This window comes from Pelophylax lessonae, assembly GCF_965119305.1.
Source record: "Pelophylax lessonae genome assembly, chromosome: 12".
NCBI lineage: Eukaryota > Metazoa > Chordata > Amphibia > Anura > Ranidae > Pelophylax > Pelophylax lessonae.
The window spans coordinates 54,093,073-54,118,802 of NC_138779.1; the positions used below are offsets into that span (position 1 = coordinate 54,093,073).

Genomic DNA, 25,730 nt, shown 5'->3' on the forward strand with positions numbered 1-25,730 from the left:
ATATTTAATCGGAACGAAAGGAACCGCGCATGTCTATTTTTATTGTGACATGTCAGGAATAATTTCATGCAGGGTAGTAAAGTTACTGACAGGTCCACTCCAATGACATCAGCACTTATTGCCAGTAATGGTACAGTAAATAATAAAAGGAGGGTCTCTTTACAAAACAAATCCACGTTTAATTTGATTACCATGCTGGCCTGACAGCTCTATTCATTCCTGTGCCCAGTGACTTCCGCTCCACCACATCTGGACCACCATCTCTGTCAGCTTCTGCCAGTCAGTGCCCTTCCTATATGACGCTGGGATTTTTCTGTCTGGCTGCTGAACACTGATATACGTCCTTCTGTATGGAGATGTGAAGTCTCTGAGTGTTAGTTGTCGGGATAAATGTTGTTTTTTATGAAGAGTTTGTCCAGGAGAAAAGCCAGTGGACAGAGCGAAAAGGAGAACAAAGAACAGAGTCGGCTCTATTCAGAAGACGTTGGCATGGAACACCAAGCAGTGCCGAGGGACGTGCCCAGCGTGGACAAAACATGCAAATCACCTCCGGGAAAGAACTCTTCTACCAAGATGAAGACACGGCGAACGGGCGACTCACGGGCTTTCAGCTCCTCTGCTCTTCTTCCCCTGCTCTGGCTGCTGGCTATATACACAGGTGAGACTTCTATATACTAAACTTTAATAATATATATTCTGTATGGATGGTTCTGTGCACATCTTTAGACCACAACTATACAATTTTTGGCAAACGGTAACTATCCAAATTTAAAAAATATATTTAAAGTGTATGTTCAGCCAAAACTTTTTTTTTTAAGTTTTGGATAGAGTTGAGAATGATTACAAACCCCTGTCATATTTTTGATGCTGTTAAGGGCTCCTCTAATTTACTGTCCTGGTGACAACAGTTTTATGTAAATGTCCAACAGCAACACAGCTAAAAATAAAAAAAGCCTTTTTTCTATTATAGTAGGAAAGGTTAGATGTCAGCTTCCTAATACTGTATGTGTCCCTGACTTCCTGTCTGGTGAAAGCGTTGTCACCGGGACAGTAAATAAGGGGCAATCTCTTTAAGGCTACATGTACACTACCCCACCCTGACAGCGGTCATAGGAAAGTGGCAAACTGCAAACCGCGATTTTGCAGCGGTTTGCTTTTTTCTGCAATCAAATCGTTCCTATCCTGAATGTGATTCTTCTGCATTCAGGAAAAGGATGTTTAACCTCACCTAAATGTGGCAGCTCCTAAACTCTGCTTAAAGCCTATGTGTATATGGACACCTAGGATTTTATGGAGTTGAGTTCAGGAGCTTTGGCAAAAAAAAGGCAAAAGCTCCTGAACTAAAGTTTAGGAGCTTCCAGGAGTTGCTGGTGTACATGAAGCCTACCAGAGCCCTGGTTATAGCAGTAAAACATGACAAGGGTTCTTCTGCCCTACTATGTTCAAAACTAAAAGATAAATGTTTTGCCTGGACATACACTTTAAGGGCCAGTTCACACTGTAGCAATGCCAGAAATCGCATGTGATCCGCACCGCACCGCTGTGCAAATCACATGCGATGTCTGTGCGATGCAAATTCAGCCATACAGATTCTATGGCTGAATTTGCATTGCAGTCAGACCAAACTCGTGCAGGACCCTTTTTTTGGTCCGCACTAGAATCGGATCGCATGGGTGTTTACACCCATGAAATCGGATTCCTGTTCGAATAGACAGTTTGCACTGCGATATGCCAACTGATCTTGGGGTGTCATTAACTTTGTATTGACACTCCCAGCGGTTCACATACGGCAGTGTGAACTACCTGTGAGTCGGGTGCGATGCGGGAATCTGCAGTGGATTCACAGGGTTTACGCATTGCAACAATGTGAACTGAGCCTAATTTCTACAACAGCCTTTCTCAACCAGGGTGCCTCCAGAGGTTGAGTAATTAGTAGTGGTAATAGATTTCTTGTCTGATGGTGCCTACATGGTTTTGGCACCATTATCACCCATCAGAGCCAGTGGCAAAGGACCTGTAGAGACTCGGTTGTTTCTTAGGTATATAACCACTGATCACCAGTGACAATTTTTTGTGACTGTAGAGGGGACATACTTCTCACTGGCCACTAATGTAAGGAGGTCCATCCTCTACTAATCACTAATGTAAGAGGGTCCATTTTCTACTGGTCACTAATGTAAGAGGGTATTTTTCCAATTAACCATTGTTGTATGGGGACACATCTCCATTGACTGGCAATATATGGGGGGGGGGGGGGCACCTCCCCTGACCACCAATGTAGGGGGGCACTTCTCCACTGATCATCACTGCATGGGAGGCCTTCTACATCGACCGCCAGGGTAAGGTGGACACTTTTCCACTGACAATATAAATAAAGGGGACTCTTCTCCATCGGTCATCAATATAAGGGAGATACTTCTCCACTGACCATCAATGTAAGGAGGATACTTCTACACTGACTGTCAATGTAAGGGTGACCTTTTCAACTGACCATCCATGTAAGGGGAGCCTTCTCCATGACCTTCAGTGTAAAGGGTGCATTTCTCCACTGACCATCAGTGTAAGATGGACCTTCTCTACTGACCATCAGGGTAAGAGGGACCATCTCCACTGACAATTAATGTAAGGGGTGCAATTCTCCACTTATCATCAGTGTAAGGGGTGTTCTTCTCCATTGACCATCGTTGTAAGGGGGACCTTTGCCATTGACTGTCAATCTAGGGTGGACTAACCGTCAATGTAAGGGGGACCTTCTCCACTGACAATCAGTGTAAGGAGTGCAATTCCCCACTGAACACCAATGTAAAGGGGGCACGTCTCCACTGACCGTCAATGTAAGGGGAACCTTCTCCACTGACAATCGGTGTAAAGAGTGCAATTCTCCACTGAACACCAATGTAAGAGGGCACTCCTCCACTGACCATCAATGTAAGGGGGACCTTCTCTACTAACAATCGGTGTAAGGAGTGCAATTCTGCACTGAACACTAATGTAAGGGGGGGCACTTCTCCATTGACCGTTGATGTAAGCGGGACTCCTTTAATGACCACCAATGTAAAGGGACACTTCTACACAGAACACCAATGAAGGGGGGCACTACATTGACCACCAATTTACAACTCTACTACCGACTACTTAAAACGGAAACATCAGTTTTCACTGGTTATGTTTAATTTCTGGCAATTACTATTATTTTTCATTTTTATTACATAAGCGATCCATACTGTGGGGTTGATTTACAAAAACTGGAGAGGTCAAAATCTAGTGCAATTGTACATGGTAGCCAATCAGATTCTAACTTCAGCTTGTTCAATTAAGCTTTGACAAAAAAAAAACCTGGAAGCTGGTTGGTTGGTTTGAATACTGAGTTGCACCAGATTTTGCACTCGCTTCAGTAAATCTACCCCCTTGTATCAGATACGCTAGGTATGACACATTCCTTATTCTTTTATTTATTTATCTATTTTTACACAAATTACTGTTCATGTACAGTGAGGTGAGCTGTCAATATAATACATTTTTGCATTCATAATTTATTATTTCAAAGGTTCCTCCAATGTCAAAAGGTTAATAAAGGCTGATCTACAGTATCACCCTTATACAGTACTATACCATAAAAGACCATTAGGCTCCGTTCACATGTAGGTGTTTTGGGGCGTTTTTGAGGAGTTTTTCTGCTCTAGGATCAGCTCTCAAAACGCCCAACAAGACAAATCCTATTCATTTCAATGGCCCCTGTTCACATCTGAGCGTTTTGACGCTGTGAGCAAAACGCCCAACGCTCAAAAAAGTACATGAGCTTCTTTTTGGGCAGATTACAGGCGTTTTCCATTGGTCTCTATTTAATCTAAATACGCCTGCACAAAAACGCCTGTAAATCGCGGTAAAAAGAACGTGCGAAAACGCTACGCTCAGGTGTGAATGTAGCCTAAGGCTTAATTGGAGCAGATGCTGAAAGAAAACAACGCTACAACTTTGATCTCCCTTTACAAAGTTTTTAATCCTTCTTTTAAACATCATTTGCAGTTTCATTCACCAGTCATTCAGTATTTCAGTCCTTCTTATGGCTTTGTATCTGCTTCCAAAACTAGAAAAGAAAGACTGAAAGCAGATTATCTGGGGAATGAAATGAGCCCTGCGTATTTCATCTGCATCTCACTGAGTACAAAGTGAAAAACGGAAACCAGCAGGATCAAAACTGCAACATGTTGTATTTCTAATCCAGACTGTCAATGTGAAGGTCTGTGTACACAATGGTCGTGTTTATGTGGACAAACAGACAATGAACGACCTTCATTGAGCCACCATTTGTTTCCTGCCCATAAAGAGCCCATAGAAGTGTCTATGCAGAGGAAATGAAACATTTTGATATCTACCATGTACTTATTCTTTTAAATTACTCTTTAGGCAAAAAGCTCTATTTTTTTCAATTGGCCTTAGAGAATAGATTGTGTCTGCATTATACAATAATTGTTCCTATGGACCCTCTGGAACTTACCAGTCCCAGTGAAGAGTTGATCATCGGAAACAGATTCTCCCAGACAATTGTCATTGTGCCCACAGATCAGCTGGCACGAGGGACGCCTGTTCCTTACATAAACATACATCTCAGCCAAAAAACTGTGCAGCTGATGTCATAGTCATTCTACAAAAGCTTGGTGGCCAGACTGACTTTATTTAAAGCGGAGTTCCACCCAAAAGTGGAACTTCCGCTTTAAATAGTCCTAACCCCCTGACATGCCACATTTGGCATGTCATTTTTGGGGTGGGGGGGGGAGCGGGTACCTAGTTTCGACAGGTACCCGCTCCCACTTCCGCTCGGAGCGCTGCGGCGCCCTGAGCGGAAATTCTCCTCTCTCCCTCCCTCCCTGCAATCTTCTGGGACATGTCAGAGGTCCCAGAAGATTGCCGGCCAATCACGACGCGTAGCGTAACTCACGCATGCGCAGTGCGTACCCGGCTGTGAATCCGCAAACTGTCACAGCCGGGTGCCCGCACCAGTGATGCCAGCGCTGCAGAGCAGAGATGGAGTAGAGCGAGGCTTCGGGCGGCCGCATCGCTGGACCGTTGGACAGGTGAGTGTGTGTTTAGGCTGGAACTTTTGGGTCTGGGCAGCTTTAGACAGAAATCGCTGAAGCGATCACACGTTTCACAGTTGCATCTGCTGTGTTATTTTGTTCCTCACTACCCGAGATGAGGTATTGAGGCCTGGGGAAGAGGTCGCTGCCGCTGGTTCTGTCCGGTTATTCCGGCACCCCGCTGTGTCTTGTTTTGTAGCCGCTTGATATATTGCCTTGTTGTGGCTATTGTGTTACTGTCTTTATTATTTGTTTTCCCTGGATAAGTTCCTGCGATTTCCTTCACTGACTGCCAAATAAACATGTTCTGCATATACTCCTCCCTGACTGTGCTTAAAGACTGCAGCATGCCCTCCAACAGGAGGGGCCCACTGCAGGGGCCACAGAGGCTTCCCTCTAGAAACATAAAATTACTGCTAGGACATTTTATACCAATAAGATTTAAAGCTGAATTTTAGCAACAAAACTTTCATTTAAATATATTAATCAACAACCACAAAGGATATAAAATCTTTGTGTGAAAAAAAATGCCTGTACAAGCCCATATATTACCTTGTAAAAGTAGCAGTGATGTCATCTACAACAGGGATGAGCTCAGGTGTATTCAGATCCTAGACCAAACTCACCCGAGCTATCCAACCAGGAAGCTGTTACTACACAAGTGCACAGTGCCAATCATAAGCAGCCAAGGCTTCCCAGTCACACATATTCTGGCTTAGGATTAGAGATGGCCTTGCGGTTCGCCCAGCGGTCAGTTTGCTCGTTCGCTGTTCGCTGATCTCCATTTTATTCTCTAGGGTCTCTGCTAAAAAAATATATAATGTTTGGGGGTTCTACGTGATTTTCTAGAAGAAAATACTGATTTTAACTTGTAAACAACAAATGTCAAATAGGCCTGGTTCTTAAGTGGTTAGGCAGCCCATGTAAAACAATCTCTCCTGCTTAGATCTACTCACATCAGGGCCATCTTACCGAATGGGCATGCTGGGAAGTTGCCCGGGGGCTCCACCTGCCCAGCAACCCAGCCCCAGTCAAGCATTAGTTCCGATTCCCGTGTGCATCCCGCTGCCGAACATAGCAGGTGGCAAATGCCTGTCAGCCCTGCGCCTCTGTCAGGCCACTTGGGCTGTGGAGGGGGAGCCCACAACTGCAGGAGTTACCTGTCTGCCTCCACGGGAACAGGCACACACAGGACAGTTGAGTCTGACTCCCGTCCATGTGTGTGTTCACCGGACCCAGCCGCTGAACTTGGAAGCTGTCATTAGCCTGGCACTGCTTTACCAATAAATATCGCCTTATCGATAATTTGGATTTTTATTCTTGGGGGTGATTGTTTAGGTGGGGCCCCAGTGCACTGCTTTGCCCGGGGCCCTTTAATGCTCTTAAGATGGCACTGACTCACATCATAGACTATCCAAGGAACTCACAACATAGCTGTAGGTGTTAAAAATGTCCTGGGCTTAGGAGAAACCTAACGTACATAATAACATAAACAAAGATCCAGCTGATTACAGCCTAGCTGAAAAGCATGCTACATTTACCTAGGGACTCTCCAGCTTAAGGTAGGATTCCACCATATGTTAATGCTCAACTTGTTAACATTAACCAGCTACAGGCCAGACAATGTACATGTAAGTCATCCGGCACATGCGCACTGGTGCGCCCCCTGCACCGCTGGACACAGCGGATTGCGGTGGCCAAGATATCATGTGATTACTATGTGATAACATGATCACAATGTAAACACAACTGATATGAATGGGTTTCAATGAAAACAGCTGTACTTTGTACTGTGATTGGCCCACAACTATCACATAGTACCTGGGCCAATCATATATAAATTTAATTTGCGTGTAGTGTTGCATGATTGAGCAATTGCCAGTTAAGTTAGCACAGTGCTGAATAGCTAAAACTGCTCTGGTCATGAAGGGAGTAAAACCTTCCAGAGGTCAGTTGGTTAAGGAGTACCAAAATATCCCTATCCTATCCAGTCATAAAAAAATCTATTGCTCATTCTTGAAAGGTGATGGACTTTGATCTAGTAATACACATCTTACTCCAAGTCCCATGAAAGCTTGTGGTCCAGTTCTAACTTTCTAGTGCTAGAATGTGAGACTCCTGCCAGCCGCCACGTCCCATCGTAAAGCTGTGGTCACTGGTCCTGCAATGAGTACAGTACAGACATGATAGGAGGAAAGAAGGTTGGCAACCTTGACATGATAGGAGGCAAGAAGGGTGGCAACCTTGACATGATAGGAGACAAGAAGGGTGGCAACTTTGGCATGATAGGAGGCACGAAGGGTGGCAACTTTGGCATGATAGGAGGCAAGAAGGGTGGCAACTTTGGCATGATAGGAGGCACGAAGGGTGGCAACTTTGGCATGATAGGAGGCAAGAAGGGTGGCAACCTTGACATGATAGGAGGCAGAAATGGCAGCAACTTTGACATGATAGGAGACAAGAAGGGTGGCAATCTTGACATGATAGGAGGGAAGAAAAGTGGCACTCTTGACATGATAGGAGGTAGAAAGGGCAGCAACTTTGACATGATAGGACTAGGAGGCAAGAAGTGTGACAGCCTTGACATGATAGGAGGCATAAAGGGTGATAATCATGACTGATCAGAGACCAGCATGAAGATTAGCTTTGTTGGACTGGCTGTCGCAACTGGAACTGGCGACTGTGATGAGTATTACTGCATACTGGCTCAAAAAACAAGCAGTAGATTATTTATGTCCTGAGTGGGCAAATCACTAATTCACTGTAAGAGGTGGCAATCATTCTCCAGTTTGTTCAATTACAACCAAATCAGGAAACCATCCAATATCAGTGGGCAGGCTCTGACCAATGCCAACACCCCCCAGGTGGCTCCAGGTTGGAATTTCCCATCCAGGCGCTAACTTTTTTCCCCTAAGAAATCTACAGTACAAAATCTAATATAAAAAGTGCTGCACAGTGTGCTAAAAGGTATACATGAAATTGTGAAATACGTGAGATATGTAAATATTATATAAATAAAATAATTCATAAATCATAGATGAGACAAAAATATATCAAACAATACAAATTCCTGCGATAAGTGCTTAATCGGTAAAGCATATATGAAAACAATTGTGAAGAGTTCCTTTCAAAAATTGTGAACTAAGTGAAATATATAGATAAATAAATGAATAAATAAACGTAATTATAAAACCTAGATGGGACAATAGTAAATCAAACAATGCCACTTCATGCGATTAGGTGCTAAATCACTGAAGCATATATGGAACCAATAGTGCAATTCGTCTGTGAGAACGCCATTGGCTGGCGAAACGCGTCAACGCAATTTCCGGCTTACGCCCGTAGCAACGTCACTTCCGGTAGCGGTGGAACGCACGCCGGAGCCAAGCCCCGCTGCACACCGTCATCCAAAGAGGATCTACCACTTTGTAAAACCATCGCTTGTTTTCTTCACATGAAATGTGAGTTTTAGGCTACATTCACACCTGAGCGTAGCGTTTTTCGCGCGTTTTTTACCGCGATTTTACCGCGATTTTTGCGGTGTTTTTTACCGCGATTTTACCGCGTTTTTTACCGCGATTTTTGTGCAGGCGTTTTTAGATTGAATAGAGATCAATGGAAAACGCCTGTAATCTGCCCAAAAAGAAGCTCATGTACTTTTTTGAGCGTTGGGCGTTTTGTATACCGCGTCAAAACGCTCAGATGTGAACAGGGGCCATGTAAATGAATAGGATTTGTCTTGTTGGGCGTTTTGAGAGCTGATCCTAGAGCAGAAAAACGCCCCAAAAACGCCCCAAAACGCCTAGATGTGAACGGAGCCTTATACTTTGTGTTGGCAACAATAAAGCATTTGTAGCAGGATTACACTATTGGTATCCTTTTTTCCCCTATATGACCACTATCCGGTGAGAGAACCTAGGAGACTCAAATTGGTTGCCGACTTGGTTCCAGGGACAGCTGCCCGGATCTTATACCGGACTCTGCTTGTGTGACCCTCACGCCGTACGGTCTAGGGGTCCACACCGTCCGGTATGTGGAATCACTCTTGGGGAGAGGAGTCACTTAAGCATCGCACCACTGCAGCATGTGTTTGCCTTTTCCAGCACCTGAGCACTTTATTTGATTGATGTTAGATATTTTCACTGGCTACTTGCTGAGCCAATTGGGACTATTGATATTTATTTATTCCATTTTATTCTATGTATTACACACGATTTTGGACTATCAACTAGCACTATTTATGTATTTATTTATCTTTATTATTTTATGTCACTGGGTTGTAACCACCATTGGAGATTTATATATATTTTTGAATATTTATTTTTATTATTATTGCACTGACCACCCCATTAGGTTGGCTATACCAATTTTTGCGCTGTTTACACTTGGCACAATATATATGGAACCAAATCTCTATTTTCCAAAAATGCAAAGACGTCCATAGTGCTACTAACAGGTGATAAGGTGATTAGACTACAATACAATAGGGGATCCTGTGAGCAACTATGCCTAAAGACTTGTACACACTTGACGAAAATCGGACAAAATATCCTTCGATTTTTCTCACTCATACTCAGCGGTCATAACCGTTTTTAGTTGACAGTGCATAATGTTTACGAAATTTCTTGTCCGATTTTTTTTTTTGGAACATTTGTTCCTAGTCTTCCGGATCGTCAGCAACTTCAGATCATGCGTGGTCTTACGTATCCGATTTTTCGCGGACATACTGCATACACATTAAACGAAAATTGGTCGTCTGGGGACGGACGATAAAGATTTTGGTGTTTGTCCCTCTGTTTTTTTTCATTGAAAATGTCGGCATTGGCTGCTGAAAGTTGTGTACACACTAGCCAAAAATCGTACGATTTTACCTCGGATGGGAATTTTTGGCAGATTTTCAACTAGTGTGTACCCCACTTAATACTGCAGCTTGCACTAATCACTCCCTAATCACTGAGTGTGAAAAACTAAATATAATCTAAAAAGGGTTCCTTCCAAAAATTGTGAACTAAGTAAAATATATAGATAAATATATGAATAAATAAACTTAATTAATAAAACCTAGATGCAACTTCATGCGATTAGGTGCTAAATCACTGAAGCGTATAAGGAATCAAATGTGAAGAGTCCTTTCCAAAAATGAAAATCAATCACCACCAGTGATGGATTGTGATACAAAAATATAATATTGGCTTGTCAGGTGCGTCACCTCCCCCCTCGTGACCCCCAAAGGGTAAGTGCTCACCTCACTGAATGTGACCTTGCAATTAAGCTTGGTCCAAATATGCAGATGGGGTTGTGATGTGTAATCTCCTTTGTTCCTTGTTCGAACTAAACTCCCAATATTAGGTGTATACCATCAGCTGTTTTCTCGTATGGGAGAAAAACGAGAGATCCATAGTGCAAATAACATCTGATGAAAACGACTTTATTAAAATAATGAATTCCACTCACATGCTATGGGTGCTAGAGTGCACCACTTCTGTCCCATCTATGATTTATTAATGTATTAATTATTTTATTTATATAGTATTTATATATCTCACTTAGTTCACAATTTGATGTACACCTTTTAGCACACTGCGCAGCACTTTTTAGATTATATTTAGTTTTTCACACTTAGTGATTAGGGAGTGATTAGTGCAAGCTGCAGTCTTTTAGGCATAGTTGCTCCCAGGATCCCCTATTGTATTGACATCTACAGTACATATGTAAGATTTTATAGTCTGCTGCTATGTAATTATATGGAGGGCAAACATTTAAGTGTAAACTAATTTTTCAGTGTCGGCCTATTTAAATTAGAAAAAGAGGCTCCATGTCTAAACAGCACCAAGATATGTGTGTGTACATGACCTTAGAGGCCTTCATTAATAGATTGTCTGAAACTAGGTAGAAATGGGGGCAAAGTAACAGTCCAACTGTTAACAATACTATAAAAAGTGACTCTACCTGCTGGTATCTGATTCCAAAACACACATACAGATTGGAAATTAATGTTGCAGGCGGTTACATATTGATTGATAATGGAGCCTGTCCACACATTGCTGGGCTTGCCTAATAAAATAGTAAAACCTACTGTTTGTTTGTTAATCTCATTCTTCCTTGCTTGAACCCATGCATTGATGTAACGTGCACTTACTTTAATGTTATTCTTGCTAAACCCAATAAAGATATACATTCATAAAAATGTAACTTAAGTAAAAAAAAAAGAAAGAAAAAAAAAAAAACTCAATACCCCTGGCAGCCAATCAGAATCCATGTTATATAGGCCTCTGAATTCTAATTGCATTCCTGGATTTAACCCTTTATTCCAGTGCACCCAGGACAAAGTCCTCTGGTCCCCAGGTGATGATATGGGGGAAGATCCCGAAATAAACCTCCCTTCTCCTCGAAAATGGATGGCATTTACACATACAGTGACCTGCACAAGGGCGCACAAATTACAGCTGCTGCCCACTGGGCTTAGGGTTTAGATCCAAGGACAATAAAACTGGATGGGGCACATGGTTACACCAGAGACATTTAGTTCTAATCATCATGGTAAAACCAACCTGGGTTTCCATTAACATTATTGTAACCAACATGAGTTCTTCTTTCTGGGAACAAAGGTTGACAAGCAATTTGGGAATCAGCACGCAGGGCGGGTTTTGTGTGGGAAAGTACATTTGTAGTTAGGCAATGCAGAGGCAGGAAGTTTCTGCCACAGAACCCCCCACCCGTTCCCTAGCATTGTGTCCAAGGAGATTGCCTGTCCTGCTCCACAAGCCCCCATCCCCCTAGCGTGGTGTCCTAGAAGATTCGCTGTCCTGCCCCAGAAGCCACCCACCCCCCTAGCATGGTGCCCTAGGGGGTGCCTTCCCTGCCCCCGAAGCCCCCCACCCCCCTAGCATGGTGTCCTAGGAGGGTGCTCTCTTGTCCCAGAAGCCCCCACCCCCTAGCATGGTGTCCTAGAAAGGTGCCTTTTCTGCCCCAGAAGCTCCCCACCCCCTAGCATGGTGTCCTAGGAGGGTGCTCTCTTGTCCAAGAAGCCCCCTCCCCCTAGCATGGTGTCCCAGAAAGGTGCCTTTCCTGCCCCAGAAGCTCCCCACCCCCTAGCATGGTGGCCTGGGAGGATGCCTGTCCTGCCCCAGAAGCCCCCCATCGCCCTAGCATGATGTCCTAGGAGGGTGCCTCTCTTGCCCCAGAAGCACTGCCCCTCCCGCCAGTACAGTGTCCCAGGGTAAAAGGTTTTTTTCCTGCCTTCCACCATCATGATGGATTTTTGAGGTTCTAGCTATTGAATTCAATAGGTGGTATATATGGTAATAATAGTGATAATAATAAATAGTGGAAAATCTGACTTTTCTCTTATGCTCTCAGATCCAACGGAGGCAGTGAATATCACCAGCCACATTCAGCACATCCATGGCACATATGGACAGTCAGCTCTGCTCTCAGTTCAGTACAGAAGCACAAGCAGTGACAAACCAGTGGTAAAATGGCAGCTGAAGCGAGAGAAACCCATCACTGTGGTGCAGTCAGTGGGCGCAGACATCATTGGAAACCTACGTGCGGACTACAAGGATCGGATACAGGTTTTCGAGAATGGCTCTCTGCTAATCAGTAACCTCCTTCTGTCTGATGAGGGGACCTACTGGGTGGAGGTCTCCATCACTGACGATACCTTTACAGGAGAAAAGACTATTAACCTCACTGTGGATGGTATGTGTTAAAGGGTTAGTTCATCCAAAATTATATATTTTTGTTACAGGTGAACCATAGTGGGCTGAGTCAGTTCTACCATCATTTCTAACTCCTGTCCATCCAAGAATTTTGGGTGTTCCCAGCCACCTTTATGTGTTATAGCTCCTCTTATTAGGTAAATATAAAAGTCTTTCTGTAGTTGAAAGTCAACATGTTGGCCTCCCTGGGAATGAGATAAAAGTAAAGGTATGCTTTGGATATGTACACCAAAGATGGAAGCCAGCTTAAAGGGTCAGCGCAACCAAGTAATATTTTAGTCATAGGTAAAGCCTGGTGAGATAGATCAGTCCCTGGCTTCTTATGTGTTCTGGACACAGATATCTCTCTGCCATATTGTTCAGATATAATTATGTACACCTAGAAATTTTGGGTGTCCTGCACTCCCCTTGTTGTGTTCCAGTTCCTTTTGTTACATTTTGGAATGGCGGGAACCCATCATAATGGGCACAGACAGTGTTCAGACCTGGAAATATAGCTCAGGGTTGGTGGGAGCCCCTCATAATGGGCAAAGCAGGTGTGAAGACTTAGGACTTAAGCACAGGATGGTGGAAACCTCTCATAATGGGCACAGCTGGTGTGCAGGCCTGAGAACTCAGCACAGTAATTATAGGACCCCTTATAATGGGCACAACAGGTGTCCAAACCTAAGAACTCAGCACAGAGATGGTGGTTGTGTAGTCAGGTAGAGGTTACTGCTGCCCCAGTAGAAAGCTAGGGGTTAATTGCTCTTCCGGGTTTTTCCATGGTGCAAACCTCCGGTCCTGTGTGCTAAAAAAGGGGGCCCAGGATCAGAGCAGCGGGTGAATCTATACACACTCAGAGAGGGGTGCTCTGCCTGATGCCATTGTCGGAGTCCTGTGTCCTGCCTAAGCCAAAGCTAAATTCCAGACATGGACATAGCCAACATTGGACTTTGTTTGAACAGGTATGCTGAGGCAGCCACAAGCCTGTAGACAGGGACTAAGGATTTTAGGAAATGTTTGCGTTTTATTTTATTAATGAATACAAGAATCTAAAGAATCTTTGCTATACTTTTGTGTAATGAAGATCCCATAGGTAGGGGAGGACTGCAAAGGGTCATTCTGAAAAGCTCACTGATATTGTAATTTGCATCAGTGGAGCAGTCATATTATAAAATAGCCTTTATTGCCCCTTCTAGTGAAGAAGAAGCATCCATTATGATTGTATATTCCCAAAATATCAGTGGAAAACGTATTTATAATCAGGTCTTTAACTGCTCCAAGATACTGTGATAAAGACTGAATGTTGACATCACTGGCAGCAGAAGCCTGGCCAAAGGAGACCCCAAGGATAAAAAGCAGGATATGAAGGTTTTGGCAAAAAACATTCAGAAAAGTCATACTATAATTCCTGGCAATTTATATTAAAAAGGTTGCTGTTCAGTAATTAGAAAGTGCAGGGATTTGCCTTTGGTTGATCCACATGAATATACACACACAGACAGACATACCTCCAATTAATTAGTGATTGCCAGCATTGAAAATGTCCCCAATGGGTTTGGTCTCTATTCAAATATGATGACAACTAGGAAAACTGAATTACCTGGTGTGTGTAGACAGACAATCTGTGGCTCCTCTTACTAACACGTATTACCATGGTCGCAGCATGGTAGTTTATTGGCTCTGTAGTAGTTTAGTCCTGGGCCATTTCCCATGAGGACCCTATGTGCATTGAGTCTGTGGGTTTTTCCCCCTTAATTGAGTTTCCCCAGGTATTTTTGTTACAAAATCAAAAATGACATATCATACAATACATGCATACATACATACATACATATCATACAATCAGTCACTGGCAGAATTGACTTTTCTGAATCCTGCCTGTTACATAGTTTATTAGCTGTTGATCCTGACATTAGATCTGTTATTTTTCCACTTCCTGTAACAGGCTGACAACGCTGTTTGTTCTGCAGTGAAATCACACAGCAGTATTGTTACCCTGTGGTCAGGGTGATCTTAGATGGACATCAAATGTAGTGGAGTCCCCCTTTACTATAGATGAGCTTGGCTGTCCTCCAAGTTCATCTCAAGCCAAACTCTGAACTCACGCCCTTTTTTTTTTACACCATGAGCTTCAGGCTGGGTCAGTCCCGCCCCACACATGTCATGTAAACAAAGAGGTGGGCTGCGGGGCATGCTAGCGCAGCCCACAGCCCATCGGAGTAAAAAAAAGAGCAGAGTTAGGCTAAAGATTAGTATGGAAGATCTCTATTCTTTACCCACCTTTTCAGCAGAAGGTGTTTCTTTGATTCCATTTTCACAATCTTCTGAGTTCCTACCCAGAGAATATTGGCTTCTCTGGTCCCCACCTTCTTCAGCCCCAAGAGGCTGCACCTGATGAGACCGAGGCATCTGGCCTTCTACCGTTTTATCTTGGACTGGGCAGCCAGTTTTGGGCTCAATAGCACTCAGCTTTAGGAGAAGACTTAGGCACTGAAGAGGACACTGCTTCAACTGTGTCCAGGGTTCTAAACTTTCAGTGGGGTGTTCTTCCGCCTACAGCCATTGACTTCTGTGCCCAGACCAGAGACTCTCAATGCCTCTTGCCACAGGTCTAGAAAACTATCTAGCCAGCTAGCTGGACTATCAGAGAAAGTCTACGCCCTAGTGAGAGAAGTTTTGCTCAAGAACAATGGAAGTAATTGTTTGTACCTTAATTCAGTGTTTCTCAACCTTTTTTCATTCAAGACACCCTTTAAAATGATAGACAATCTCAATGCACTCTTCAAAACTATGGAAGTCCTGGGCACCCCATTCTAAAATGTAAAAAACGATTCTAATAGCTCTACACAATGCAGCAACATCCACACGTAGTACACCCAATGTTAGAGGTGATTTATTCTTTCAAGGCAAATACACTTTTGCACACTGGAACTGACTAATATTCCTATGTTTCTCTTCTCTCTCAATTTCTCTCCATTAGTCAGCTAATGTCACCCCAGTGCTGAGGGAGAGGGGCACAGTAGGGTCAAACAAGGATGCTGTGGCGGCAACAGACATCCTCCTTATCAGCTGATGACATTATTGGTTGTTAGGATGCCAGTGTCTAGAAAGTCGTAATGGTGCATAATGAAAACCTGTGACTTTTATTACTAAAAGGCAGGCTTCATCCACCTGCTGGCTTGTATAAAAATTTTGATACATTTTTAGGCATTTTGCAAGGCACCTATGAAGAAACCTCAGGGCACTCTGGTTGAAAAGGGCTGCCTTAGCGTTCTTATAGTTTCTCTGAGTGTTTCATAGACTGTACTGTGCTGCCACCTAGTGCCGTTATTTAAAAACTGCTCCTCAGGCAGCTCCCGTTATTGTAATAGTTACATTGCCTGTTGTTGTTTGTTCTGTGTTTATTGCATACCGCCATTACTATCTTGTATGCATTGTCAATTTATCCTGCGTTCATTCAGTAAACCTTAAAGCGGAGTTCCAGCCTTTTCTGTGTTTATTAAAAGTCAGCAGCTACAAAAAGTGTAGCTGCTGACTTTTAATAAACACACACTCACCTGTCCCACGGTCCAGCGATGCGGCCGCCCGAAGCCTCGATCCTCTCCAGGGGCGTAACTACAGGGGTTGCAGGGGTTGCAATTGCTACCGGGCCCCATGCTCCAGGGGGCCCGGTAGCAAACCAGTGGGTGAACTTCCAGGATCTCAAAGGTCACACTTGCGACCGGGCCCTGGCATTTCACCACTGTGGGGAGGCCCCAAGATTGCAGGAAGGGGGCCCACTGCAGAACTTGTGAAAGGATCCTGCTGCGGGACCATAATAAAAGGCCATGCAACGAGAGTAAAGAGCCCAAGGATTAGTGGGAAGAGCCCCGGGCTTGAAGGGAAGGGCCCCGGCCAGGTGTCTGGGGGGCCCTTCATGATTTCTTGCATCGGGCCCTGAAGGTTCTAGTTACGCCTCTGATCCTCTCCCTCTGGTCTCGGCGGCGCCGGCATCACTGGTGTGGGCACCCGGCTGTGACAGTTTGCGGCTTCACTGCCGGGTACGCACTGTGCATGCGCAGCAATCTACTGGGACCTCTGAAATGTCCCAGAAGATTGCAGGGAGGGAGGGGAGAGGAGAACTTCCGCTCAGGGCACCGCGGCGCTCCAAACGGAAGTGGGAGCGGGTACCTGTCAAAACTAGGTACCCACCCCCCCCCCAAAAAAAAAATGACATGCCAAATGTGGCATGTCAGGGGGTTAGAACTATTTAAAGCGGAAGTTCCACTTTTGGGTGGAACTCCACTTTAAGTTGCACACTGCTGTTTGTTTGCTCATTTAGGTAATACAGTTTTAAATGCACTTTAAGTAAGAGGCAAGGTAAATCCCAACTCCAGCTAACACTTTTTAAGCGGGTACAATAATAGATTTTAAGGTCTATTGTATTTAATGTAATAGTAGGATCAACAGATAAGAGAACTATGTTACCGATGTTTTATTACTGAGCCAGCAGGTTGAACCACTAAGGCCAGCCATATACGGTACAAAACTGAAACCGTTAATAGGCAGGCTGAATATACTAAGTTGTTTGTTCAATCAACTTGGGTACAACCAGCCTGCTGGATTCTCCTATGATTATCGCTAGCGGCTGCTATAGCTACTAGCGATAATCCACTATCCACTCCCAGTGGGGATCGCTTCCCTCGTTCGCCTCCGTCAGGTACAGACAATTGCTCATCAAGAGCGATTCCCCTGTCAGCACTGTCTGTGTTGATGGGGGGGATCGTGCAAATTTCTTTCCTGCAACTCGTGGCTGCAGGAAAGAAATTCGCACCATGTATGGCCTACCAAAGATCTGAGGGGGAACCAGGAAACTGACAGTTCCCCAAGTGCCAGTGTCCAAGTAGACTTCAGGGGACCATTTCTCAGTAGGGGAGCAATGTTGCCGCTGGCAATGAATGCATGCTAAAAATCCAGAGTTGTATAAAGCACTCGAAACCCATACTTGAGTAAAAGTACAAGTGTTCGATCAAAAAGTGACTTGAGTAGAAGTGGAAGTGCTCGATCAAAAAGTGACTTGAGTAGAAGTACTAAAGTATTCAACATTTTTTGTACTTAAGTATTGCAAGTAGTTTTTTTTAAAAATGTTGCTACTCAAGTACTGAAAGTAAAAGTACCAGTAGTTTTGAAAAAAAATTGCTACTCAAGTACTGAAAGTAAAAGTACAAGTACTGTGTTATGTAGTTATTAAAGAAAGAAGTCAAAAGTTTGAACATCCTATTGTTTTTTATTATTTCAAATGCAGCTTTTATTTATACATACAGTAGCATTTATTTTCGTATGCGCTGAGAATACACATGTTTTGAGCTTCATGAAACCTGCCATCTACTGTTCTGGCAGTGGTCATTTTTATAATAGTAATGAGTAACTATGCAGCACAAAAAAAAAATATCGGAGTAGAAGTATTGAAATCATCGAAAAAATGTAGTGAAGTAAAAGTGGAAGTAGGAGAAAAAAATTCTACTCTAGGAAAGTACAGATACAGTAGTGAAATAGTTCTACTTAGTTACTATACATCTCTGTAAAAATCCAATATGCTGGTTATACCCAGCTTGAGTACAATCAGCCTGCCCATAAATGGACTGAATTTCAGCTGGTCCCTGCTGTACCGGCCAAGATTCGATACGTCCATGGCTGGCTTTTTGATTTTTACCTGTTGGTCCTCACATTAGTACATTCTTTTTTTGATTTTTTTATTGCTGTCTGTGTCCCTACTGGGGATATATGTGAGTATTGTCACAAGGACCTAAAGTGAAGGAAAATCAATTTTTTTGAGTTGTTACTGGAACAGAAATAGAGGAGAAATCTAGAAGATAATTGGGCTTAGGTTTGTAGGAAGTATAAATTTGGTCCCAAATATGAAGATTTTGTCTCTATCTTCTGCCACCATAGAGTCTTACTTCTACCACTGTACGTCCCATTATGTAAAAGCCCCCAACAAATATAAGAAGCTTTTAAAATGGATAATCTTCATTTTTGTTTTCAGTAAATGTCCACATAACAGAAAGGAGAATGTACCATCTCTGTGTTCCTTGCAGTACCGATATCCAAGCCCCGCGTCTCGGTTCCTTCATCCACAGTCCTGGAACTCGCAGAGAACTTCACGCTAAGCTGCTTTCACGATAATGGCACAAAGCCCCTCTACACCTGGCTGAAGGGGGGGAAGACCCTGGCCAATGACTCCAGGATACTACTATCCCCTGACCACCGAGTGATGACCATCTCCAGGGTCACCATGGCTGACGATGAGGTCTACATTTGCTTGGTGGAAAATCCTATCAGCAGCGGACGTAGCACTCCATTTAAACTCACTGTCTACCGTAAGCAAAAGGAAAAATATTCTTTATAATATCGTTTATGGCTGTTAAAGGGAATAAATGTACACTGGTTTTGTATCATTTAATATGATCAGGACTGTAAGGTACAGTTTTTAGCATTACAGTAAACCCCCCTCCATTGCAGGGGTTACGTTCCGGACCCAGCCGCGAAAAGTGAAAATCAGCGAAATAGAAAAACCCTATTAAAATGCATTGTAGGCATGTTTTTTTACTGTCACTGTACGTGTAAAAGCATTTTAAGGTCTTTAAACACACTTTTAAAACAATAGAAACTCATTTAAACTCATAAAAGATACTGAGAGACATAGCAAGAGCTATGGAAAACACAAAAATATTTAATTTATAATGATTTATATAGTAAAATAACATTACAAAAAAAAACGCAATATGCCGGGACCGCAAAAACTGAACCGCGATGGAGCGGGGGTTTACTGTATATTGTAGTGTATTGCAACATATATGTTAGAGTTTTTTTAGGTAACTATAAAATATTACATAAAAGGGCATAATGCTTTTAGGGGTTGCCAGTCGGTTAGCACATCGACCAAAAACAGCACAATGACCATTTATTTTTTTTTCTTCAATGCCAACATTTAAGCCCTGATGAAGAGGGAGTTCTGAGCCTCTAAAACGCACTGGAGTTCTTATTTGTCACGTACAAAAAAAAAAAACATCTACTGGATTCACACTAATTTCGTGGCACATCCATCCTTTTCACATTTTTTTTCAGTCTACTGGGTGGGGGCAGGTAAAACTTGCCCCAATAGAGGTTAGCAGAGTGGCCATTTACATATTGGCAGCCTCCCTAACTACATTCAATTACATGTATTTAGCAATAAAGGTCTGCACACTACTATTATCTACAACAATAGATTTAGTAAGCACACCACATATCAAAAATGTTTTAGCAGTAAAGTTGTATTAGTCATATACATACAATTATACAATAGGTACAAGTGTCCAAGTATGTCATATCACATCAAGCATTATACAGCATAGCTATTCGCTCCACTGTTGAATCCCACCACCAGAAATACAATATATTACCAAAAGTATTGGGACGACTGCCTTTACACGCGCATGAACTTTAATGGCATCCCAGTCTTAGTCAGTAGGGTTCAATATTAAGTTGGTCTACAAGGTTTAGGAGCGTTTTTATGGGAATGTTTGACCGTTCTTCCAGAAGCGCATTTGTGTGGTCAGGCACTGATGCTGGAAAGAAGGCCTGGTTCGCAGTCTGCACTCTAATTCATCCCAAAGGTGTTCTATTGCAGTGGTTCTCAACCTCAGTCCTCAAGTACCCCCAACTTGCCATGTTTTCAGGTTTTCCTTTACTTTGCACAGCTGCTTTCAATTAATATCAATGACATGGTATTGATAAGAGCTAATTGATCTAAGGGAAGTTCCCAAAACATGGCCCAATGGGGGTACTTGAGAACCACTGTTTTATGGGGTTGAGGTCAGGACTCTGTCAAGTTCCTGCACCCCAAACTCGCACATCCATGTCTTTATGGACCTTGCTTTATGCACTGGCCAAATCATTTGGTGGAGGGTGGATTATAGTGTGGGGTTGTTCTTTAGGGATTGGGCTTGGCCCCTTAGTTCCAGTGAAGTGAACTCTTACCGCGACCGCATCCCAAGACATTTTGGAAAATTTTATGCTCCCAACTTTGTGGGAACAGTTTGGGGACGGCCCCTTCCTGTTCCAACATGACTGCGCACCAGTGCACAAACAAGGTCCATAAAGACATGGATGAGCGAGTTTGGGGTGAAGGAATTTGACTGGCCTGCAGAGTCCTGACCTCAACCCGATAGAACACCTTTTGGGTGAATTATAGCACAGACTGCGAGCCAAGACTTCTCTCCAACGTCAGTGCCCGACCACACAAATGCGCTTCTGGAAGAATTTTCAAACATTCCCATAAACACTCCTAAACCTTGTGGACAGCCTTCCCAGAAGAGTTGAAGCTGTTATAGCTGCAAAGGGTGGACCAACTCAATATTGAACCCTACGCACCAAAAATGGGATGCCATTAAAGTTCATGTGCCCCAATACTTTTGGTAATATTGTGTACATGCATGAATATACAGTAGGTACAATGGACACCACTTAAATCATATAGAGGTTGATGTTCAGAAATACATACAGGTGTTCAGTACACAGAATGGAGTAATGAGAAGGATAGCTGAGCAAGACCCTGATAAAGAGAGAGAAGGAGGAAAAAGCAAACAGGGGGATGAAAGAACCCCCTCACCTCAAGAATCTCCTAGGTAACCTTTCTTACATCCCTCAAAAGTTTGTTTTTTCCTCCTTCTCCTTCTTTTTTATTTCACCAGGGTCTGGCTCCACTATTCTTTTCATTACTGAATTCTGGGTATGATTTAAAGCAGGGATTCCCAAAGTACGGCCCTGCAGCTGTTGCAGAACTACACATCCCATGAGGCATTGTAAATCTCTGACATTCACATACATGACTAGGCATGATGGGAATTGTAGTTCCTGAACAACTGCAGGGCCGTAGTTTGGGAACCCCTGATTTAAAGTGATGCTCATTGTACCTATATACTGTACATGCATGTATTTCTGGTGGTGTGATTTAAAGCGGTGTTCCAGCTGGGGAAAAAAAATTAAAGTCTGCAGCTACAAATACTGTAGCTGCTGACTTTTAGTATATAGACACTTACCTATCCAGGGAGCCTGCAATGTCCGCACCCCAGCCGATTTTGTGGATCAGCTGACGGATGCTGCCCCCGCCATACGTTGTAAGGGAAACCGGCAGTAAAGCCTTTCAGCTTCATAGCCGGCTCCCTACTGCGCATGCACTGCGCTTTTTAATTGGCCCGGCGGCAGGGGAAGGAGGAGGGGGGCCGAACTTCTGAGTGACGGCACTGCAGCGCCATCTCCTGGAAGTGGGGAAGGTTCCCCTTACCCCTGAAAGGTGCCAAATGTGGACCTGGAGGGGTGGGGGGAGAAACAGATCAGCGGAAGTTCCACTTTTGGGTGGAACTCTGCTTTAACAGTGAAGCGAATAGCTATGCTTGATGTGATATGACACACTTAGATATTTGTCCCTATTGTATAATTGGACGTATATACCGAATACAACTTTATTTTTAAAACTTTTTTTTTTTGGTATGTGGTGTGCTTACTCTATATATTAGTTCCTTAAAGTGTTACTACGACAGTAAAATCAGTGTTTTTATGCAATAAAGCATGCTGAGTATACTCACTGTGGAACCTAAGAGGTTAATTCTTCGCATTGTGTAAAAAGGCAGTTTGAACCTGTCTTCTCTGATCCTCCCCTTCTTTTACTGTCCCAAATCCATCTGCTGATAGAACAGAGACTTTGAGGCAAGCTGCACATGCTCAGTTTGGTGTGTATTGCTAGGGAGTTTTTCTTTTTTTTCTTGGGAGGGTGCATGTGATCAGCACAGGGCCAATCAGCATTGTCCACACAGAGGGTCAGGGGTCCTGCAGCCTCATAGGACAGTCAGAGCAGAATAAAAACTCCACCTACAAGCTTTAACCAGACACTGATAGAAGTCATAAGACTTCTATATACTGTTGATGAGAAAAGGAAATTAGCAGTTTATATTACTAAAATAATTGCATTTCCATGTTCTGTGTACTGTGGGAGACCATATATACTGAATGCAGGCTCCTGGGCTTAGTAACACTTTAACTACATTCCCCAAAATTTCCTAGGCTCCTATCATCCCCTGGATTCCTGGACATGATCAGGAGGTATAAATACCAGGTCATCCCACCCTCTGGTACTCAGAGAGACCACACATGATGGAACAGAAGGGACTGGGCAGGTGAGCTGTCACCAGGCACTGGACTTTCCAATCTTATCCACATTGTTCCACATATCCAGTGAGTGGGCCATCAAGGAAGGTAGTCACGGAGGACAATGTGCAGACTGGCTCTGGGATACTGCCCTGCCAGTGGGTGGCATTATCTTCAGCCTTTCGAATGTACAGACGGAAGACTCCTCCAGCTTCATCTTTGTCAAGCTTGCTAACCATTAGATGAAATGACAGCTACAGTCAGGCTCCTTGTTAAAAGGTGTTACAACCCCATTTCAATAGAACTGCAAATAACTGTATTTGTTCTAATCTGTGCTACAGTGATTGCTTTGCATGTGAACTTTTCTGATACTATTATACTGCATTGTGCTGCCACCTAGTGGTCAATAGTGAATATTATTTCAATGCATCCCTGTTACTGAAATAGCTACATTGCCTATTTTTCTCTGTTCATTACTATTGCATACTTTAGTCCTGTTCTGCCTGTATTGTCCTTTCATCCTGCATTTATTCAGTACACAGGTTGCTCATCATTGTTTGCTTTATCACTTGGCTTGCACCATTACATTACAGATGTATAAAATGCTACTGCTGTAGGTTTGCTGCTTTTCCAAGTATGTTATTTATTGTAGTAATGTGAAAAATTCTGCCTCATACAGGGAGAAGCTCCTTGTACATCGTCCTGTCTATGGGAGGGATATTTTTACTGGTTACCTTGGTAACAGTTTGCGCCTGCTGGAAGCCATCCAGGAAGTACGGTGACAGACATCAGTATTTTGACTCTCCTTCTGTTCCTCATCTGTGTCCCTCTAAGTCACATCTAATCTAATATAATAAAGTCCAAGTGTCTCTGCGTCCAGTCCCTGTGTCCGTGGGATTGCGCATGTGCCCCACGGACAGCCGTTGGGACTTGGAGCGCAGAGACTTTGGGCGGCCGGTGTTCTAAAATTTAATTTCATTCATTAGTGAAGAATGGCGACCGCTCAGTGTGTGAGCTCAGCCCCTCCTCCTCCCCGTACACCACACACCTTCCTGTCATTGTATCACCCAGGAGAAGGCAACTCCGTCCCACCTCAGCCCCGCCTCCTCTCAGTCAGCTGTTCGTAATTCCGGACCCGCATCACTTCCGGTGACGCTACGTCACAACCAGCTGGTGCGACAGCTGGTGCAAGCCCCGGTGCGCATGCGCACAAGACATTTTCCAGGTCCGATTAAATTTTAAGACTTACGAACAGCTGACTGAGAGGAGGCGGGGCTGAGGTGGGACGGAGTTGCCTTCTCCTGGGTGATACAATGACAGGAAGGTGTGTGGTGTACGGGGAGGAGGAGGGGCTGAGCTCACACACTGGGCGGTCACCATTCTTCACTAATCACACATTTCTACTGATTGTTAGCTCATGTGACCACTCTGCTTTATTACATGGCCTCTGACCACTCATCCCAAACCCTGCAGATGGGAACAGCCTTGATGTGACCAGCAGGGGGCGCTTTATGTCAGGGGAGGAAGAGGGTGCAGAGTATTGGGGGTGGAGGGACAGAGTGAGATGTAATTGGGTACAGAGAGAGCATATTGGGGAATGAATTGTAATAGGAGGGGCAGGGGGTGTAAAGTTTTGTATTGGTGTAATGGGATGCAGAGAAGTGAAGTAATGGAGGTGAAAAGTGTTGTATTGGGGGTTCAGAGTGTTGGGGTATTGGAGATACAGAGGTGGAGTAATGGGGGTGCAGAGTGTTGGAGATGCAGAGAGGTGGAGTAATGGGGGTGCAGAGAGGTGGAGTAATGGGGGTGAAAAGTGTTGTATTGGGCATGCAGGGGGTTCTGAGTGTTGGGGTATTGGAGATGCAGAGAGGTGGAGTAATGGGGGTGCAGAGTATTGGAAATGCACAGGTGTGGAGTAATGGAGTCGCTGAGTATTGGAGATGCAGAGAGGTGGAGTAATGGGGGTGCAGAGAGGTGGAGATGCAGAGAGGTAGAGTAATAGGGATGCAGGGAGGTGGAGTAATGGGGGTGCAGAGTGTTGGAGATGCTGAGAGGTGGAGTAATGGGGGTGCAGAGTGTTGGAGATGCAGAGAGGTGGAGTAATGGAGGTGCAGAGTTTTGGAGATGCAGAGAGGTGGAGTAATGGGGGTGCTGAGTGTTGGAGAAGCGGAAAGGTGGAGTAATGGGGGTGCAGAGTGTTGGAGATGCAGAGAGCTGGAGTAATGGGGGTGCAGAGACCCCCATTACTCCACCTCTCTGCTATTCAAATACTCTGCACCCCCATTACTCCACCTTTCCGCTTCTCCAACACTCTGCACCCCCATTACTCCACCTCTCTGCACCCCAATTACTCCCCCTCCCTGCATCCCTATTACTCTACCTCTCTGCATCTCCACCTCTCTGCATCTCCAATACTCTGCACCCCCATTACTCCACCTCTCTGCTATTCCAATACTCTGCACCCCCATTACTCCACCTTTCTGCTTCTTCAACACTCTGCACCCCCATTACTCCACCTCTCTGCATCTCCAACACTCTGCACCCCCATTACTCCACCTCTCTGTATCTCCAACACTCTGCACCCCCATTACTCCACCTCTCTGTATCTCCAACACTCTGCACCCCCATTACTCCACCTCTCTGCACCCCATTACTCCACCTCTCTGCATCTCCAACACTCTGCACCCCCATTTCTCCACCTCTCTGTATCTCCAACACTCTGCACCCCCATTACTCCACCTCTCTGCACCCCCATTACTCCACCTCTCTGCATCTCCAA

General features: G+C 44.1%; 1 protein-coding gene across 1 annotated transcript in view; it reads left to right on the plus strand.

Annotated features, from left to right (window-relative positions):
* Positions 1–229: 229 nt before the first annotated feature.
* The window catches only part of HEPACAM (hepatic and glial cell adhesion molecule), a 45,565-nt gene continuing 20,064 nt past the window's right edge, over positions 230–25,730 (plus strand). Inside the window, exons 1-4 of the mRNA XM_082273535.1 lie at positions 230–658; positions 12,438–12,779; positions 18,862–19,143; positions 23,631–23,724. Of these exons, the coding sequence (XP_082129661.1) occupies positions 391–658; positions 12,438–12,779; positions 18,862–19,143; positions 23,631–23,724 (986 nt within the window). The 5' untranslated portion in view covers positions 230–390. The remainder of the gene's footprint in view (positions 659–12,437; positions 12,780–18,861; positions 19,144–23,630; positions 23,725–25,730) is intronic.